General features: G+C 34.0%; 2 protein-coding genes and 1 long non-coding RNA gene across 14 annotated transcripts in view; 2 read left to right on the top strand and 1 right to left on the bottom strand.

Moving 5' to 3' along the window:
• Positions 1-12,483, top strand: part of golga4 (golgin A4) — a 98,916-nt gene extending 86,433 nt beyond the window's left edge. For 2 of the 6 annotated variants that reach the window (XR_015506400.1, XR_015506399.1), the window contains 4 exons: positions 667-764; positions 8,335-8,421; positions 11,259-11,484; positions 11,626-12,483. Coding sequence is in view for 2 of the 6 variants with exons in the window: in XM_087279781.1 (XP_087135907.1) it covers positions 667-764; positions 8,335-8,421; positions 11,259-11,273 (200 nt within the window). In the remaining 4 variants the exon portion in view is untranslated. Of the gene's footprint in view, positions 1-666; positions 765-8,334; positions 8,422-11,258 lie in introns of all 6 variants that reach the window. The other 4 variants (XM_087279781.1, XM_087279780.1, XR_015506402.1 and 1 more) reach the window with 3 other exon arrangements.
• On the bottom strand, positions 8,220-17,533 carry LOC141377079 (uncharacterized). Its single transcript, XR_015506485.1, has 4 exons — positions 17,455-17,533; positions 15,627-15,764; positions 12,876-13,069; positions 8,220-9,333 (listed from the first exon to the last, which is right to left on the bottom strand). It is a non-coding gene; the product is annotated as an uncharacterized LOC141377079 (long non-coding RNA).
• itga9 (integrin, alpha 9) overlaps positions 16,795-21,860 on the top strand; it is a 198,593-nt gene continuing 193,527 nt past the window's right edge. For 4 of the 7 annotated variants that reach the window (XR_015505039.1, XR_015505041.1, XR_015505040.1 and 1 more), the window contains exons 1-2: positions 16,822-17,228; positions 21,202-21,329. Coding sequence is in view for 3 of the 7 variants with exons in the window: in XM_087277711.1 (XP_087133837.1) it covers positions 17,041-17,228; positions 21,202-21,329 (316 nt within the window). In the remaining 4 variants the exon portion in view is untranslated. 7 annotated transcript variants of the gene reach the window in all.

The raw sequence follows: 21,860 nt of genomic DNA, 5'->3' as shown, positions 1-21,860 counted from the left end.
TGAGCCAAAGCTTCTTGTGTTTAGCCACAATGTTGGCATTATAGTGTTTCCAGTGTTGCTGTGAGCTGGAACCTTTAACTGCTGGGACTGGAAGTGAGGCGCGGCTAGTGCTCTGATTTACGGAGTGATTATTGCAATGCGAAGGTCGAGGGGGTGTGTGTTTAATGAATGTATTGAGGGTATGAATGCATGCTTATCTCATTGATGTCAAAGCTTAGGGAAAATTGTCCAAATCGCCAGATCATGTTCTGCAAGATTAACTCTCACTAGTGGCCAAGCTTCAGATTTAAAACAAACCCCTAAACAGAAGTTACATTAGTTATGTTAATAGTTACCATAGATGCCAAAAAAGAACCTTTCATAGCAACCCCTTGGCAATCAGCATGTCTAAATGGTCATTTTCTTATTCTTATCATGTGTTTTTCTGTTTTTTCATCCTCTCTGACTGTCAGTGGAGTTATTATAAGATGATGATGGCTGCTGTTGAGTCTTTAGAGGGTTTATAAGGTCGTCGTCTGGCTGTTCTGGTTTTAATTACGGGTGATTTATCTTTTTTGTACAGGCTGTGCTAAAAACAGCACGTGTTCGGTCTGACAGTGAGCCTGATGTCTGCGGTGCTCATATATTTGTGTGATTATGAGGATTTGCTTTTGTTTGTTCCTCCAGATATGTCACACAACAGCGCAGACCCCTTCTCTGAACCCACCGAGTTCGAGTACCTCAGGAAGGTCATGTTTGAGTACATGATGGGAAGAGAGACCAAGGTATTATTTCTGCACTTTGTGATGATGTCATTTAGGGAAACGTTATGGTTCAGTTATTACTGCTTAGTAGTTTTATTTGAACCCTCTAGCTTAGGGGTGCACAAACTTTTCCTTATGAAGGGCCAAAAACCAAACTTAATTGAGGCTATTTGGCAGGAGGTTAAAATTGCCATGAAGAATTTCCAAATTTTTTTAAATTAAAGTTAACCAGAAAAAATGCTTTATTTTAAATAATACAATATGTATAATGTATATATTTGTTATGTATGCATATATATATATATATATATATATATATATATATATATATATATATATATATATATATATATATATATATATATTATAATGAACTTACTACGGTTAAAAAAAATCTCTTTTATAAAAGAATGGAGTTAAACTTGGTTTTGTCTTGATTTGCTCACTGATGTCTTGTGTATACTCCTCTATCCATCGAGTGAAAGTATTTACATTTAAAAAATTCTGATTCATTTACATTTAATTTCATTTAGCTTTTTTTAGCTCACCAAAAAAAAAAAAAAAACCTTTTCATTCTCACTTTCTTTTAAGGTAAAATGGTGGGCAAAATCAGAGGTTACAAATGGGCCAACTTTGGTCCGCGGGCCTACTTTGATTATCCCTGCTGTAACTGTATTAAACATTATAAGATTTGTTTGATTTGAGTTTAGTTGGATAGATAGATATAAATTTGTAGTGATTTTTAGACTTCATGATGTCACTTAGAGAAAGAATGTAATATATGGACAATATAGTACAGCATGAAACAATCTTCCCTCCGTTTTAACAGAAATTGGGGAAAAATAAACAGGGGCGCTAATAATTCAGGGGGGCTAATAATTCTGACTTCAACTAAATATATATATAAAATTAATTACTTTTATTTATTTAGTTAGTTAATTAAATAAAATAACTAAGAATCCAGAACTATAGCCTTGACAAGCTTATAAATGTTAGTTTGTTTACATACATCATACATATAAATACTGTAATAGTATATCGATCATTAAATAACACAGATTTATTAAATTTACCATCATCCATTGAGATGATTTTACAATGTTTAATAAATTGATTGATTTTTTTTTTTGCGTTTGCTACTTTTCATAATTATCATAATGTTGTTGAGCAATTCATCCATAAAATATATATATATATATATATATATATATGTATGTATGTATATTTATATATATATATATATATATATATATATATATATATATATATATATATATATATATATATATATATATATATATATATATATATATATATACATATACATACATACATATATATACATATATATATATATATATATATATATATATATATATATATATACATACATATACGTATATATATATATATATATATATATATATATATATATATATATATATATATATATATATATATATATACATACATACATACATATACGTATATATATATATATATATATATATATATATATATATATATATATATATATATATATATATATATATATATATATATATATATATGTATACTGGTTGAGAAGATTGGGAATTGAGAATATAAAACTTACGTTGATAATGTATTGAAATATTAATTAAAAATATTAATAAAAACTAGATTAGTAGGGTATATCATCCTAAAATTACACTGATTTATCAAATTGTAATATCCATTGTGATGTTTGTTGTTACTGTACTCAGCACATATAAGTACACCCTTCACAATTCTCTCTTTTAAATTCATATTTTTAATAGAAAGCTTTACAATATCATATTTGTGCATATACATTAGATCAGACAGTACTGAAGCCAAATCTGGAGCGAATCTAATAAAATAACTTACGATAACGGTCCAAAAACTAGCACACCCAAATTTATATGTTATAGAAAAATGTTAAAAAGTAAAAATTAAGAGAAACAAAAAAAAAGAAAAATTTAGTTGAAATTTTGTAGATTGTAATTATTTTTTTCAATATTTTTTCAATTCTTAATATTTATTTGCAGTTTTTTTTCAATTTTTAAAAAATGTTTTTCGACTAAAATATTATTTTAGCAAATAAATATATTTAATATAAACAGATATATTAAAATACATTGCCTATATGCACTAAAATAAATTGCCTATATTCACTCTGTTATGCGGAGTACAGTACATTGAGTTATTTGCTACTTCTAATAAATTGTCCTAACGTTAATGTGAAATAAATGAATGACCCAATTTAAACAAAAGGAAAATGCATATGTAGGAATGAACCAATAAGAACGTTGAGGGTCAAGTTTAAGATAATGGTCACACTTTACAATAAAGTTTCATTAGTTATACTTAATGTATTTACTAACATAATCAGCAATTTTGAATTATGAACAACACTTGTACAGCATTTATTAATCATAGTTCAGCATTTACTAATGCAATATTAAAATACAAATGTATGCTTGTATGCATGAGTTAACATGAGCTAATAATGAGCAACTGTATTTTCATCAACTAACTTGAATAAATACGGTAATAAATGCATTGTTCATTGTTTGTTCTTGTTAGTAAATACATTAACTAACCTTAACTAATGCAACCTTATTGTAAAGTGTTAACAAGATTTCATCATATTGCTGTTTCTCACAGTGCAGCATACTAATGCCGTTTGTTAGAGGAAGGATGCAGTAAATGAGTGTGACGGGGAGTCCGGATGGAAGCCTATAAAATGATTCATTCCCATGAAAACTCCATTTAGCAGGACCCTAATGAGCGAACGCAGTCTGATTAGTTAACAGTGTGGTTGACGGTGCCCTGAAGCTTGATTTACTAATGGATCCTTTTCACATTTGCGTGTTTCTCCGTAGCGGAAGTCGTCATAGTTGGTTAAACTCAGAGCGCAGAGAATGGGAGAGTTATAAATAGCAGCATAATAAATAGAATTAAAGCAGTTTTTAATGCTTTAAAAATCATTTTGAGGTCAATATTATTAGCCCACTTAAGCAAGATTTGTTTGGATTGTCTACAGAACAAACCACTGTTATACAATGACTTGCCTAGTTAACCTAACTAACCTAGTTAAGCCTTTCATGTCACTTTAAGCTGTATAGAGGTGTCTAAAAAATATCTAGTCAAATATTATTTACTGTCATCATGGCAAAGATAAAATAAATCAGTTATTAGAGATGAGTTATTAAAACTAGAAATGTGTTGAGAAAATCTGCTCTCCTTTAACCAGTTAAACTCCGGGTTGTCGAAGTCATCGGCTTTCGCTTTAGGATTTAAAGAGCTTGCATTGCACCAGACCCCCTTAAGTGGTTTCGTATGAAAGTGTAGAAGCTATATTTTATGCACATATGCATCACTTTGGTTTTTATTCCACTGTACAAAAGTTATTTACACATAAATACACCGTATTTTTGGATACCTGAGCTGGGTACTGAACATTGGTTCATTTTCATATTTGTCATATGACACATGTAAAAGTTATAGCTCAAATGAAAGCTCTTGCCAGTGCTCATACAGTTCCAGCGTTCTTTTTACTGAATTATATTCACATATCAAACAGTTGTCAAATGAATCGCGGTGTTTCCATGGCGCAGAAGTGAAAACAATACATTTATGATCACTAAGCAGCCCCAGATAGCACATATGAAATATGTAAACAATGATCGGTCCCTGTGGCTTGTACAGCACCTCTCATCAGTTGGAATACAGTAACTTTTGCATAGATTATGGTAGAGACATGTTTCATTTTTCCCATGATTACAGACATGTGCAGGAACCACCAAAATCAATTACAGTACGCTAGATCAGTGGTTCTCAAAGTGGGGGTCAGGACCCCTTGAGGGGTCACGGAACAATGAAGGGGGTCGCCTGGTGATTTGCAGAAATCTACTTATTATTATTAGGCCATAAGAATTACCATATTTTATTCATAACCAACTGAAGAGAAAAAAACAGTCATTTATAGTTACTATTGTAGCTTTTTTACTAGTTCTATTGGATTGCGACCCCTGGGGTAATTACATTATATTAAAGACAGCAATAGCGTCAGATACAGCAGATTGATTTTATAACACCAGGTTAAACTTTCTGGCCCATTTACAGCACTGACATACATTAAAAAAAATTAAACGCGAATAGACTTTGGTCTATTGGTGTGTGTGTGTGTGCGCCATTGTATGCAAGTTTTTTGTATTTATAACCACCTCAGAGGATATTGGGGGTCGCGAGTCACTGGCATTGTTATTTTAGGGGTCCATGCTGAAAAGTTTGGGAACCCCTGCGCTAGGTTACACAGAACCTAAAAGGTACACTTTCAAATTTGAGTTTATAAAAAAAATACAAAAAGCGCCTCTTTATTTAGGTGTTTATTATAACACAGACAACAAATACAGTTTTTCAAACACTTTTAATAGTGTTTTATGAAAATTCAAAGAGTTTAACTGGTTAAACAGAAATCGGAAACAAAAATACAAGAGGGCTAATAATTCAGGAGGGCTAATAATTTGACTTCAACTGTACGTAAATGCATATAAATATACATATACGTTTTGTTTAAAGGAATCAAAATATTAAAAACTGAAGGATTTATGATGACCATAAACGTGTCATAAAAGGTCTATAAACATTGGGTGCTCATGACATCACAGCTTTCACATCACATGATTACATTTGAGCGAGCTGCTGGCGGTGAATTCTGCGCTGGTTTTCATTAGCTCCGCATACAGGCACATGAGCGCTGGCAGAATCTCTCCAGGGCTGACGATTACCCAGCAGGCCCAGGATAATGAGCGTTTTGTCTTTGGGAGATGTAATTGCTCACAGAACACCGAGGAGAGCGGGAGAACACTGACACTGCTGTTACTGTTACCTAAAGCTACAATTCTTTTAAAGGAAAGTTGTTAATTGGAATAATGCATGCAATAACATGTACACACAAATACACTTGAATATGAGTGATATTTCTGTTCTTTATATTATTACATTATTATGGTGTTCTTTCTTTATAATATTCAGGAGACTAGTGCAAAAATAGTGATATCTGAATTGCCATTATTAATGTGGTTTAATTCAATTTAAATAAAATATAATAAAAATATTTCATTAATTTTCTTAGTCCCTTTATTAATCCGGTGTCATCACAGCGGAACGAACCGCCAACTTATCCAGCACGTTTTTACGCAGCAGATGCCCTTCCAGCTGCAACCTGTCACTGGGAAACACCCATTCACACACATAGACTGCGGACAATTTAGCCTACCCAATTCACCTATAGCGCATGTCTTTGGACTTGTGGGGGAAACTGGAGCACTCCACACTGAAACTGACCCAGCCGAGGCTCGAACCAGTGACCTTCTTGCTGTGAGATGAACATGCTACCCACTGTGCGTCCGCGTCGCCTTAATAAAAATAATACTAAATTAAAATATTGTAAAAAAATAAAAAAAGTACAAATCACTGCTAAATTAAAAATTTTAATTAGTGCTAAAATAAATAATCAGATTTTTAGCTAAATAGTACTTTTATTTGAACAAATATTAATGCAATCACTGAAATATAACAATCACTAAAACTAACTAAGGAAGGAATATTACACTAATATTACACTTTTATATTAAAATTTGAAAAAATATATATATAATAAAATGTATTATATTTTTAATGTAATTTATTATAATATTTATATATATAAAAAAAAAAATATATATATATATATATATATATATATATACATATATATATATACATATATACATATAAATATATACACTATAAACATATAAACATATATATATATATATATATATATATATATATATATATATATATATTTTTTTTTTTTTTAAATAAATATTATAATAAATATACATATACACTATAAACATATATGATCAAAAATAACAATGAAATATAAATATTAAAAAAAGAAGAAAAAGGAATAAAACTAAAACAAATTAAACTAAATAATAATAATACATGCTATTTGAATAAATATTAATGCAATTGTTAACATAAAACAAAATTACAAAAATTACATAATTTAAAGAGCCCCTATTTTGCATTAAAAAAGGTCATATTTTGGTTTTAGGGGTCTCCAATAACAGGTTGATCTGCGTGCAAGGTCGAAAAACACGTTCACTGTTTTATAATATGCATTTATTTTTACCTAATTATCCCAGCGTCTCCAATATGATTAGTTTAGCGCCAAGCTAATCTGTGGTGATTGGTCCGAAGACCCAGTCTGTTGCGATTGATCGACTGTTCAGCACGAGACAGAGAAAAGCCCATCACAGCTACAGTATGAAGTAGCAGAAAGTATGAGAGCCCATTGCAGGAATGCAATGCAGTTAAACACCAGCATATTACTCTCCTCTTAACCCTAACCCCAAGTAATAAAACAACACACACTCAGTATTAATCCACACAGTGGCAAAAGTTGAACTATTTTGAAAATTGACCACACTGCGTGTGTGTATGAACAGCTGATGGTAGCCATAACAAAATCAAACAACAGAGGATCGCCAGTTCAGAAACCCATTTAAATCAGTGAAGGAAGAAGCACGCGGCACGTTTTCACTGTGGTTTTGGACGTGATATGTGAACAGCTTCATACTGATTTAACCTGAGAGAAACAGAAGAAGCACTGATCTGTAATAGATATGTTATTACAAGCCATGCTGAGCGATTACAAGTTACAACACACATTTAAACACACAAAACGTGGCAGCAATTTTTATGAAACTTACATGTTATGATCCGGAGGAAGAAGAAACTGGTCCATATGAACTGTAAAAGTTACTGTAAAAGTCCCTGTCAAAGTTTGACCAAGTCCTGTAGTCTCTGCTGCTCCTTCAATAGCAAAGGGCCGATGAATCCCGCGTTGCAGTACAGGTTATTGTATCAAAAATCAGAAAAAAGACAGGAACAAACACATTAAATGGTTGGCTATACTGTGGTATTGTTGTGAAAATGAACTTTAACCCTTCATTCCCTTAGCTGAATCTCCATCCGTCAGTGATCGTCATCTTCGCGTCATATTCAGTCTCGTGATCCCCCGAGCCTCCGCTAGTGTATGGAGGGAAAGTACATATTTGGTGATGTGACCGTGTCAACATCGATAAGATCAAACAAAAGATCTGAACCCAACTCGATTAGTTTATTCGACTCTTAAATTCACTTAGTGCTGCTACACACTGCATGAAGATCGTTTTCAAAAACCCATAATGGGGGCTCTTTAAAAGAAAATGTAGTTTATAAAATTAGGAATATTGTGCATGGGTCCATAATTTTGACAACACCATGGCATTAAAGTGTATAACAGTCTGATAAAACCTCTCAGGATATGCTTTTATGTTTCATTTAATGTTTTCATTCACTCCCTTCAACACAAGATGTTTTAATAGACTCATTGAAGTTATGATAGGAAAGAATTTGTAACATGACTGATGAATTCATTTGATCATTTCCCGCTGGTATTTATTGCTATTCATTACTCAGTATTAAGCTGGATGCAGCATTTCAGTTCTGAATTTCATCTCTTTTTTTTTTTTACATTTTGTTTTTGCAGACTATGGCTAAAGTAATCACATCCATGCTGAAGTTTCCTGCAGATCAGGCGCAGAAGGTTCTGGAGCGTGAGGATTCACGAGTCATGGTTAGTGTTCAGAAGCAGAAGTGTTTACAGCAGCTCACTTTATTCGCTTTTTTATTATCAGATAGCTGTGTAAATGTGAAAAGAGCAGGTTTAGATGCCCTCTGAACTGTGTTCACAATGGCCGTAAATCCAGTCATTCAAAGTACTTCAGGAGGAGATTGAGGACAAAACTGGACAGGTATAAATGCGTCTAGTTGTTGAAACCACATGTTGAAACCACGTGTAAATTACACTTAATCTCAAAATTAAAAAAAAAAAAATAGAATAAATAAACATGTGAGAGTGTTATGAGTAGGGCCAGATAGAATCTGCAGACATTTTTTGCTATTTATACTCTTATCTTTACTGCAAATTTATGATTTTGTACGTGTAGTAACTGTGAACGAGAATTAAGTGGCGCCAAATAAATGAAAGCAATATAACAAAAACCCCAAATCTAGCTAACATTTACCCACTAATCTGTCTAATACAAAATAAACAAACAAAACTGCATGTCAACCAAAAATACGAATAAAACTTACAGCTGGTGGCACCCACTTCTAAACTAGTGTGTTTAGACAGTGGAGTTATCTGCGTGATGCAAAGTGTATGTCACGTGACATCTAAACTCCTCGAATCCAAGGCCAGACGTCAGGAAATTGCCACATATACACATCCAAGACGGTAACAGCGATCAACACAAGAACAAGACCAAAATCAAAACTAAGTTCACGTCAATATCACAGCACATAACAACAAGCCAAAAAACACACACAAAAGCAAGCAAGACAGAGCAAAAGCAGAACGAGCTTCCCCGCTCACATCCCTTTAAACTGTGAGCTCCTATGCTGATTGGTTGTGAAGGTGATGATGTCACAAGGTGGAATTGAGATTGACGTCTTCACAGACGAATGGGATACTGGAATGGGCGAACTGGAGAATTGACAAAGAAAGAGAGGGGAAGTGAGCAAGCAAGCGAGAAAGAGAGAAAAAGAGAGCGCGCACACACAAACAAAACAAACAGGCATATACATATGACTGTAACAGCAACTAAAAACTGACTACATGAAAAAAAAAACTTGTTTTTAAGGTTAACAATGCAATAGATGTACTTGTTTGATAAACAAAGCAAATCTCTCATATTATATCTACTGAAAGACAAAATATTGAATTGTATTGTAAATCAACCATATAAACATTTGCATATTAGTCAATAATATTACTGAAATTAATATAAAAAATGAACAAATATATATTTACCTATTTACATAGACTCAATGATTGACAAAAAAAAATGTGCCGATTTCTGCACGCACAGATTTTGTGTGGTCCTAAATGGGCAATACGACATACAGCAACTCCACAGACGACAGTAAATCCTAAGCTAAAATCTCTTTGATCGTTGGTTTGACATGTTCACAGACAGCAGCTTAGTTCCCATTGCGATCAGATTTTTCTTTCGATGAAGTTCTGGCAGTGTCTGAAGATTTTAGACACTTTCCTGCAGCTGTGATGAGCATCAATCAAAGAGCCAATAGGAGCTCTGAATTTGATGACGCAATCCATGCGAGAATTCAAACAACTGTGGGGAAATTTCAAAGCAGTTTTTTTCTCTCCTAGTTTAATTATTGAGACAAATTGCCGGTACAGTTTGTTTACGTTTGCTGTGAGGAATAATTTCAGAACACGGGATAGAGCTGTGTCTCGGGTGAATGACGTCAAACTCCCGGGCCGTTTTCTTTTTATATTTGGCGCGTCTTCATTGTCATTCAGTCTGACTTTAACAGCTGAGATCTTACCGTGTGACATAGGAGCCATGTTCGTGCCGTCTGACATACGACAATCATTGAGGATTTTTAAAAAATCATTTAATTCCCCTTTTTTTTGTATAGCACTTTTACAATGTAGATTGTGTCAAAGCAGCTTCACATAAAAGATCATAGTAAATTGGAACAGTGTGGATTTTTCCCATGAATCATCATTTGAACTGCATCCCAATCATCACAAATACTGCAGAAGACTTATTTGGGGGCGTGCGAGAGATCTGCAGAGTAGATGGCAACATCAACGGCATGAGGTATCAAGACATTTGTGCTGCCCATTACATTACAAACCACAGGAGAGGGACAATTCTCTAGCAGGATAGCGCTCCTTCTCATACTACAGCCTCCACATCAAAGCTCCTGAAAGCAAAGACTGCTCCAGGATTGGCCAGCCCAGTCCCCAGACATAAACATTATTGAGCATGTCTGGGGTAAAATGGAGGAGGCGTTGAAGATGAATCCACAGAATCTTAATGAACTCTGGGAGTCTTGCAGAAATGCTTTCTTTGCCATTCCAGATGACTTTATTAATCAGTGATTTGAGTCATGTCAGAGATGTATGGATGCAGTCCTCCAAGCTCATGATGGAGTCAGACACAATATTCATTCTGTCTCCACTGCAGCAGGACTTTATATTCTACACTGGACATTATTTCTGTTCAGTGATGAGACTTTTGTCTCAGCAAAGTCAGACCTTACTGTCCTAATTAATCATTCAAAATCAAGGCATGATCATATTTTATTGTGGTCTAATAAGCGTAATCTAGAGGTCTTTGCCTTTCATATAAGCCACTTCTGATATCAAATGATCAACTAGAAGTCAAGATATTATTTGTTGTTCCTAAAACTTGAATAAGCGAAAAACCTGACAATCTACCTTGCAGCTAAAAACCTGACAAGTCCGAAGCTAGCAGGTTGTAATTGTCTCTGATTTGTTCATGTGACGTCAGGTGAAAGCGCTCGCTGCTGTTTGTGTGTTGTCGTAGATCCTGATGCTGAAACTGAGCTTCTGTTCTCCATCTGTGTGTTTTACAGCCTTGGCTCCGGTGAGGAGGACCAGAACTCTGCCTCAACCTGGAACACAGAACCACCCATTCTCCTGCTGCTCTGATAAATGCTACTGACGTGTGTGTGTGTGTGTGTGTGTGTGTGTGTGTGTATCTATCTCTCTCTCTCTGTGTGAAGTGTGTGCGTACATCTGTGAGTGTGTGTGAACTGGTTGTGTGTGTGTGTGTGTGTGTCTCTGTGTGTCCGTGTGTGTGTGTCTTTGAGAGTACGTGAACTGGTTGTGTGTCTCTACCTCTCTCTCTCTCTCTCTCTCTCTCTCTCTCTCTCTCTCTCTCTTTCCCTCTGTTTGTGCGTGTTTCTTTTTGTGTTTGTGTGTGTCTGAGTTTGTGTGAAGCATGTGTGTGTGTGAAGTGCATGTGTGTATAAACTGTTTTTGTACGTGTGAACTGTTTGGGGGTGTGTGTGAGTGCGTGCGTGTGTGTGAGTGTACATGAACTGATTGTGTGTGTGTGTGTGTGTGTGTGTCTGTGTGTTTCTCTGTTTGTGTGTATGAGAACTGTGTGTGTGTGTTTGTGTGTGTGTGTGTGTGTGTGTGTGTGTGTGTGTGTGTGTGTGTGTGTGTGTGTGTGTGTGTGTGTGTGTGTGTGTGTGTGTGTGTGTGTACGAACTGTTGTCTCTCTCTCTCTCTCTCTTTTTCTGTGTGAGTGTGAGTGTGTGTGTGTGCGTGGTCACTGGTACAAGGGATCTAGGATAGGTTAAGAAATGGACAGGAAGTATAAAGACTATTCTTCAGTGTGTAGATTGGCAGTAATTTCTGACATGATCTTTCCTGCTCTCTCCTCCTCAGTTTTAGGCTAGACGGTTCTTCTTTTTAAAGCTGCGCTTGTATGATTCGAGAACTTGTGCAATAAGTTTGACTGTAAGTCTCAGTTTGATTAATTCTCCTATTTTCTCCTGAATGATTTCCTCTTTTCTCTGTTTTATGGTTAGATGAAATGACCCTTTAAAGATTTGCACAGCACATGTACAATATAAAGACACAGGCTCATAGTGCGCTGATCCTTTATTACGCCATTTTGTTTGTTTTTGTAACTTAATACTGTATTTTTGGGGAAGCTGACTAATTAGAACCACGCTTCATATTGTAAATAATCATGATGGGGGGAAAAGGCTATAAATCTGTCTTTCATGGGGCACTTTTGAGGTGGTTAATACATTTTAAGACAACTAATAAAGTTTTATTTACACTACATTCACAACTTGCTTTTTCATGCACAGCATTTCAAACCTGTTGGTAAGACTAGTTAGCCATCATCTTTAGTTTTGCTGTAATGTTATAGTTAGTTTTTTTTTTTTTTGAGCCATTGAGTCCGAGTCATTTGATTTTGAGTATCTACCGGTACCAAAACCCAGTCCGGTACTTCTATAATACATAAAAAAAAAGAAGAGCAAAGAAACTGTTCCTTTTTTATTTTCACCTTTTATTTTCACCTTATTTTAGCATTCAACAACTCTGTTAACAAATAGAGCACTTCTGTGAGGTAGTTTGAACAATCAAGTAATAAATAATAGAAATTCTTGACTTGTGGACTTTAGTGCAACTTTAGATATACAAAAAATATAATATACAAAAATAGCACCTACCCGGCAGGCAATCCCAAGTTTGCGTATCTTACAGTTTGCTATGGCAATGATGTCGTCATCCACTTTATAATACCTGCAGACCGCAGACATACTCGCACTATCCTTTTCAAGCTGCTTCTGTGTTCTACTTTGCCGGCATTTAACCAAAATCATCTCTGCAACAAAGTAATGTCCGTCCACACATGTTGCTGTTTCTGTGTGAAGACAAGAAAGACAAGCTTAACTATAGATGTGTAAAAAAAATATGACTATATAGAGTTGAAGTCAGAATTATTAGCCCCCACTTTGAATTTTTTTTTCTTTTTTAAATATTTCCCAAATGATGTTTAACAGAGTGATGAAATTTTCAGAGTATGTTTGATAATGTTTTTTCTTCTGGCGAAAGTCTTATTTGTTTTATTTCGGCTAGAATAAAAGCAGTTTTTAATTTATTATAAACCATTTTAAGGACAATATTATTAGCCCCTTTAAGCTACATATTTTTTCAATAGTCTACAGAATAAACCATCATTTAACAATAACTTGCCTAATTACCCTAACCTGCCTAGTTAACCTAATTAACCTAGTTAAGCCTTCAAATGTCACTTTAAGCTGTATAGAAGTGTCTTGAAGAATATCTAGTCAAATATTATTTACTGTCATCATGGCAAAGAGAAAATAAATCAGTGATTAGAGATGAGTTATTTAAACTATTATGTTTAGAAATGTGTTGAACAAATATTCTCTCTATTAAACAGAAATTGAGAAAAAAATAAAGAGAGGGTCTAATAATTCAGGGGGGCTAATAATTCTGACTTTAACTGTATATATTCGATTCCTGATTAGGTAGAAACGTCCGATTTCAGTCTGAAACTGCTTTGTCAGGCCCAATTTCCGATCACGTGATTGGATCTGGACATCTCTATTTATAGTCTATGATAGCCAAGTAAAATTTAAGTGTGCAAAGAATGATTATATGGCAGCACGGTGGCTTAGTGGTTAGCACTGTCACCTTACGACAAGAAGGTCGCTGGTTCGAGTCCCGGCTGTGCTGGTTGGCATTTCTGTGTGGAGTTTGCATGTTCTCCCCGTGTTGGTGTGGGTTTCCCCCACTGTCCAAACACATGCGCTATTGACCTTATTCTTCAATGTGGAAGTGCGCTCGTTTTTGCGATTGTTTTATAACTTCCGATTCAACTGCCTATGGGAGAAATGACTAGGAATGATGAACGGCAGAAAACAGTCAAACTAGTTGCTCTACAAAACAAGTGTTCACATGACCATACAGACAAAATAGAATAATAATACAATATAATACAATATGAAAGTGTCAGTTTGCAACATCAAGCAGCAAAACAAGCTGTTTTTAACATCTAAAAATTAATGGAAGTGAATGAGACCAGAAGTCTCCAGCCAAAAAGTTTCAAATGGCCACGCCCTCTTGTACACGGAGAATAAGGTGAATAGGGGAATTAGATCATCTAAATTGGCTGAAATGTACATAACCCGGAGTAGTTGGCAGTTCATTCCACTGTGGTGATCCCTGATAAATAAAGGGGCTAAGCTGAAGGATAATGAATGAAGAATGATTATCATATTCTTCTACCAGTCAATTTGGGATAAGGATGAGACACTATTTTGTTATTTTGCATCAAGTTAAATTTAGAAAAGTATTGCATATGCATAGAAAGCATAATAAATATATGTCAAGTATCTACTTTAATTTTTAAGTAACTTTTGTGAAACTAAATTGTCAAAATATAGGTCAAACAATGTTCAGTAACATTCAGCTTAACAGATCTTTTTGTCAGAATGAAACAACATACTTATTCTGACCCATACTTATAAAAATATCTAAAGTAATAAGTTATCATGCTAAAATTGCTATTGGAAATGTTTTGTTAGTAAGTGGGTGAGAAAACCTTTATAATCTGAAGGATAGTGTCAAAGAAACGTGATTTACAATGAGAATTAATGAGTATTGTGGTGCCAAAAAACGAATTTTTAAACATGGCCCTTTAATATATCATCAAATAATTCTTATAAATAGAAGATTTTTGGACATGTGTACTATTGTGAATGAAGATGAGAATCTTGCTGGGTTTCTTTTGTAAGTAAGCGTAAATTGGCTTTTTTTCTTTAAAATAGTTTTAAATTAACACATTAAAATGGACTGTTAAAAAAGAAAGAAAGAAAGCTGTTACCAATTTTATTTTTGACCATTTACTGTAACCTAAAAGCAAAAACAGTATCTTACAGTATTTTAATGATCAGTATTCAGATATCAGACTATGTTTAGACAACTTAAAAATGAGAAATGGGATTATGTATTTATTATATTTACAGTTAAAGAAAAAATTATATTAATTTAATTTTATTTTTATTTTTTTTTTACAGCTGTTGTGCCTCCTAATAGTAACTTTGTGGGCCCCAAAATTGTGCGGGCCCTTAGAATCGTCCTAACTTTCCCTCGGTTGCCCCTGTTGATATCCCCATTAAGATTTTTTCCCTTATTGGCTATACCCAGGGTGTTCAAACTTAGTCATGGAGGCAGGGCCGGAGTGGGACTCCTTTTCAGCCCTGGAGTTTCAAGCCTCAGACCGGCCCACCTCAGTTCACGAGTGACTATATTAAAATAAGGTCATTTCCAATTCAGTTTCTAATTACACTATCACGTCTTTTTTTGACAAAACAGCTGCTTTAGAACTTCAAATGTTCAACAACCCTAACAGTATTATATGTCTTAACAATAAAAATGAAAAAAAAAATTACTCAGATGAGGATCAAACCCTGGTCGATGGCGTCATATCCTAAAGTGCTAACCACTCGTCCACAACAGCTGTACGGTGAGAGGTGCCTCATCTGGGTTAATATCATCATTAATCTGCAGGCTGCATCCTGCTCACGAGGCTGCGAGAAAATAGATAAAAAGAGCAGAGCTGCGTAAAATAATGAATAAGAAGGCTGTGGTCAAGTAAATAAATACATTAATTTAAAAAGTGTGATTGCTGAGAGCAACAGATTCTGGAGCTAGGGACACCGGCACTCGCGGCCGAAAAATGGACCGGCCCACCGGGAATTCTCCCGGTCTTCCCTATTAGCCAATCCGGGCCTGCCTGGAGGGCCGGTGTCCTGCATATTTTAGTTCCAACCCCAATTAAACACACCTGAACCAGCTAATCAAGCTCTTTCTTTGTACATTAGAACAGGGGTGTCCAAACTCGGTCCTGGAGGGCCGGTGTCCAGCAGATTTTCGCTCCAACTTGCTTCAATACACCTGCCAGGAAGCTTCTACAGAGCTTGATTAGCTGGTTCAGGTGTGTTTGATTTGGGTTGGAGCTAAACTCTCGAGGACACCGACCCTCCAGGATTGAGTTTTGACACCCCTGCGCTAGAAACTTCCAGGGAGGTGTGTTGAAAGAAGTTCACTGAACACTGGCCCTCCAGCACCAAGTCAGAACACTGTTGTCCAACGGCTTGCCTAATTAACAGTTAAGCACTTTAAAATTACACTTAAAGCTGAATAATATTAAAGACTATAGAAAACACTTAAATGTAGAATAATATGTGTTAGAATACGCCTTCAAGGGACTTTGATAATATCCCAAAATATGTGTCGAAGCAAGATTTGTCACCAAAAATCATTCCATTTGTTGAAACCCAAAGTTGTCGCCAAATTAAGACTCAAAATCACCCGTCCCAGAGTGGATAAAACACCCCCAACACACACAAGGGTTAAATATATGTTGTTCATAATCATAAAAATGAGCCCAGAAATAAGATAGACCATGATGACACATTTTCAAATACTCTGATGTATTGAGAGCAGTTCAATATGATTTGCAGTGCTGCTTTCTACCGGCAGGTGTCGCCAATGGACGCGGCGCTGTTTTAATATGAAATGTGACGCTCGTGCAACACACACACGCGCACACACACATATACGCGCGCGCGTCAGCTTGAGCCCAGCGCTCATAATAACGCCAAGAGAAACTCCAGAGAGCAGCACAAGAGATGAGACCGCTATCCTGACCCAAACCTCCGACTTACACTCTATAAACCCGCCTGCATGCGTTACTGTAGTTTAGACGTCGTTTAAATGTAGTTTTTCCTTCAGTTCTCAGACTATTGCGCAGTTTTGGTTACTTTTCTAAAGTTCTCACCGGACTGACTCCCAGCACTGAGGATGCCCAACAGAATGACGGAGCTCTCTACGCGGAAAATACGCGCTTTGGATGTGTTTGTGTGCTTGTGTTCGGTTTCTCTGGCTTATTCCTTCAACATTGATCTACAATATCCAGTGGTTTTCCGTGGACCAGATGCGACGTTTTTCGGATATTCCGTCCTGGAGCACGTCCACGATAACACACGCTGGTGAGTACATGAGCAGAGATGGAGCAGTAGAGGTTTATGCTGTATTTTAAGCGTTTTAAACGGGCTCTTTCGCACTTATTTAATCCTCTTGAAGTGTTAATGGGGGTCTCGCGCAAACGAAGGTCTCTAACACAGTAAGCCAAAGGTCAACTGTCTTTAAAAGTAAAATACTACATTTTATAATGGATTAATCTATAGTTATCTGTAATAAACTATCAGTACTTACGTTATTCCGTTGCTTTCCGTTAATCGCTCGAGTGGTTGCCAAGGTTACCTCCTCAGGCTAAACGTCACTTTTTGTCAGCATCTTTTGCGCCAGGTAAAGCCGACTAAGTTATATTTTTGTCTTACTGAAATCTTTTTAATGTTGTATATCACGTTAAATAAGTGAAACGACGTTCTTTAAAGACATCTAGCTGTGCTAACTTAGTTTTATATACAATTTTTATAATCATACCACCTTTTGCAGCTAAATTAGCCTTTAGTTACTTCATCGCTAATTCTGTTTGTTAAAATCACAACATCGTGAAACTTGAATGTTTCACCTTTTATTTATCAGTAGACTTTATTTTGCTTCACTGCTATAACAAGTTACATAAATTATTTTGATAAATATTTTTTATATAGTTGATCTATTATTATTATCATCATCATTATTATTATTACTGGTGCCTCCCATTTGCAAATATGATATATTTATAACGTGTAATTTATATATTCATAGCTATGAAAAAATGTATGTAATAAATTGGTCTAAAGTATAATATTAGAAATATTTAGATACATTATTACAATTATTATACATTTTGTATTACTGCATTAATTTTGTTATTTAATGTAGTAATGTAATGTAGTATTTTTTGTTTAATATTTGTAAATTTTTATTTCAATCTGTTTATTTGTTTTCCTTCACATTTTATATTTATTTTAAATCTTATATTTTGTAATAAAAATTAGTTATATATACATTTATTTTGATAAATACTTGTATTAGGTTTACCTATTATCAATGTGATCTATTATTATTGGTGCTTCCGATCTTCAAGCATGACATGTCTATAGTTATAGATTTATTGCTATGAAAAAATGTATACATTCTCATAAATAAGGGCTGTTACTAGGGTGGTGGTATCTTTTCAAAAGGTGCAAATTTGTACTTAAAGTGTCTATATTGATATCCCTTAGGTATTAAAATGCACCTTTTAAGTACAAATGTGTACCTTTTGAAAAGGATCCACCCCAGTGACAGCTTTTATATCTATTTTTCTGAGAGTGTGTATAATAAATTGGTCCAAAATATCATATTGGAAATATTTAGATGCATTATTACATTTATTAATAATTTTGTATTACAGTATTTATTTTTTCTACACGTTTATTTAATGTTGTATTTTTGTTTAATATTAGTTTATTTTTATTTTAATCTGTGTTTATTTGTTTTCTTTTACATTTTATATATATTTTTAAATATTATATTATGTAATAGTTATTAAATTGTTTAATGAATTAGTTTATATACATTTATTTTGATACTGATTTTTCAAGTTTGTCTATTATTATTATTATCATCCATTATTATTGGTGCTTCCGATCTTCAAGCATGACATGTTATAACGTGTAATTTATAGATTTACAGCTTTGAAAAAATGTATAATACACTCTCATAAATGAGGGCTGTCACTAGGGTGGTATATTTTCAAAAGGTGCACATTTGTACTTAAAGTGTCTATATTGGTACCTCAAAAGTATATATTAGTACCCAAAACATTTAGGAGGTACAATTTAGTACTTTTAGGTACTAATATGCATCCCTAAGGGATTAAAATGGACCTTTTAGGTACAAATGTGTACCTTTTGAAAAGGTACTACCCCAGTGACAGCTCTTGTATATTTATTTCTGAGAGTGTATATAATAAATTGGTCCAAAATATTATATTGGAAATATTTAGAAACATCATTACATCTGTTATTATTCTTTTTTACTGTATTTATTTTTACATGTTTATTTAATGTAGTATTTTTTTGTTTAATGTTTGTTAATTTTCAGTTTAAATTGTGTTTATTTGTTTTCCTTTACATTTTATATATATATATATATATATATATATATATATATATATATATATATATATATATATATATATATATATTATGTAATAATTATTAGATTGTTGTATGATTTAGTTTATAGAAATTTATTTTAATAAATATTTTTATGAAGTTTATCTATTATCATCTTTATTATTATTATTATTATCAGTGCTTCCGATCTCCAAGCATGACATGTTTATAACGTATAGTTAATAAATTTATAGCTTTGAAAAAATATTAAAACACTCAGAAATAAAGGTTCGAGAGCTGTCATGAGGATGGTACCTATTCAAAACAGGGTCTACATTGGTACCTCTAAAGTATATATTAGTACCTAAAATATTTAAGAGGGACAATTTTGTACTTTTAGGTATTAATATGCATCCCTGAGGTATTAATATGTACCTTTTGAAAAGGTACCACCCCAGTGAAAGCTGTTGTACCTTTATTTCTTAGAGTGAAAATAATAAATTAGTCTAAAATACCATACAGAAATATTTAGATACATTATTACAACTATTATTAATTTTGTAATGTTGTATTTATTTATTTATTTTTTATCCATTTATATAATTTTGCGTAATCATTGTTCATTTTCGTTTTAATTTATTTGTTTTCTTATACATTTCATATATTTTAAATTATTTGATTGGTATATTAATTAATGTAAATGACTTTATTTACATAAAATGTCTGGTACAAATGTGCATTGTAATATTTTCATCTAATTTAATTATTTATTCATTATTTATTTGTGTGTTTTCTTTAAACATATTTACTGGGCCCTTGTTCAGATCTATATACATCCATTAATGTTCAGAAGTACTTACAAACAACACAAGTTACATTGTTAAATCTAGTAAAAGCAGCTCAAATTAATTTGATGTTGTATCTAGTAAATTGCAAAAATGATTCTAAATGTGTCTGAAAAAAGAATGATTGCAAAATAATCACACGTAACTACTCTGAATTCTGTAGCATTACTCCTCTCATTTACTTACATGAGCACCGTGGAGTACTTCACATGTTTGTTCTGACTTTCACAACCCAGCTTTTTGCCATTACGTTTCAGACAAGCAACTTCTCCTAAAATCTCTTGTGACTGTACAGATGTTCAGTGTTTCTTCCAAGGGCTGTCCTAAATTTTAAAGGGAAACACTGGCCTGTGTCCAAATCTCTGCTTGTGCTTCAGTGGAGATGATGATGTAGTGCTTACATCACTGACTTTCAGAGCCAAACCATGACATTATGACGAGGCGAAACCACCTCTAGTCCTAATTCACTTATTATGCAGACATAGTTAAAGTCAGAATTATTAGCCCTTCTGTGAGTTTTTTTCCCACATATTTCCCAAATGATGTTTAACAGTGCAAGGAAATTTTCACAGTATTTCCTATAATATTTTTTCTTCCGGAGAAAGCTTTATTTGTTTTATTTCGGCTAGAGTAAAAGCAGTTTTTAATTTTTTTAAGCCTATTTTAAGCTCAATATTTTTAGCCCCATCAAGCAATATTTGTTTTCGACTGTCTATAGAACAAACCATCATTATACAATGACTTGCCTAATTACCCTAACTTGCCTAATTAACCTATTTAAGCCTTTAAATGTCACTTTAAGTACTGAGTACTATCTTGAAATAGATCTAGTAAAATATTATTTACTGTCATCATGGCAAAGATAAAATAAATCAGTTATGGGAAATGAGTTATTAAAACTATTACGCTTTCCGTTAAACAGAAATTGGGGAAAAATATGCAGGAGGGCTAATAATTCTTCAACTGTATAACCGAACTACAAAGATTATTGCTTTAGTTTAGTTTTTTTCTTATTGCAATTGGCCAAGAGCTGTATGTTTGACTGTCTCCTCCTGATGTCTGCATAGGATTGTGGTCGGAGCTCCCCGAGCAAACTCCTCATTCAGCAGTTCAGTTCAGTCGCCTGGAGCTGTTTACAAGTGCCGGATCCGCAACAACCCGGAGCAGCGCTGCACTGAGATGGACCTGGGCAGAGGTGTGCAGCTCACATCAACACAACACACTGCTCTGAAGTCTGATTTTAGTGTGCACAATTTATGACATATGTAGGTGAGATTGATTCGTAAATGATTAGGCAAGGCACGTTTATTTCTGTAGAACATTTCATACACAATAGTAACTCAAAGTGCTTTCCATAAACATAAATAAAAGAAGAAAATAAAAAACGATTCAAATTAAAATCACAATTAAAAATGATTTTAAAACAGATTGAAATGGGTTAAACAGATTATAAAAGGATGAAAAAGAAAAGAAAGACACAATAGTGCGATCTGTCGGACGCAGCACAGTGCTCATTCAGTAAAGGCACAGCTAAACAGATGTGTCTTCAGTCTTGATTTGAATGTGCCTAATGTTGGAGCACATCTGATCATTTCTGGAAGCTGATTCCAGCAGCGAGAGGCGCTGTTAGTAGCTGAAAGCCGATTCACCCTGCTTTGACTGAACTCTTGGAAGTTCTAATTTACTCGATCCTAAAGATCTGAGTGATCGGTTTGTATTTAGTGAG

This window comes from Danio rerio, chromosome 13, assembly GCF_052040795.2.
Source record: "Danio rerio strain M-AB ecotype USA chromosome 13, GRCz13ab, whole genome shotgun sequence".
NCBI lineage: Eukaryota > Metazoa > Chordata > Actinopteri > Cypriniformes > Danionidae > Danio > Danio rerio.
Note: the sequence above shows the minus strand (reverse complement) of the source record. Positions and strands in the feature narration are given on the sequence as shown.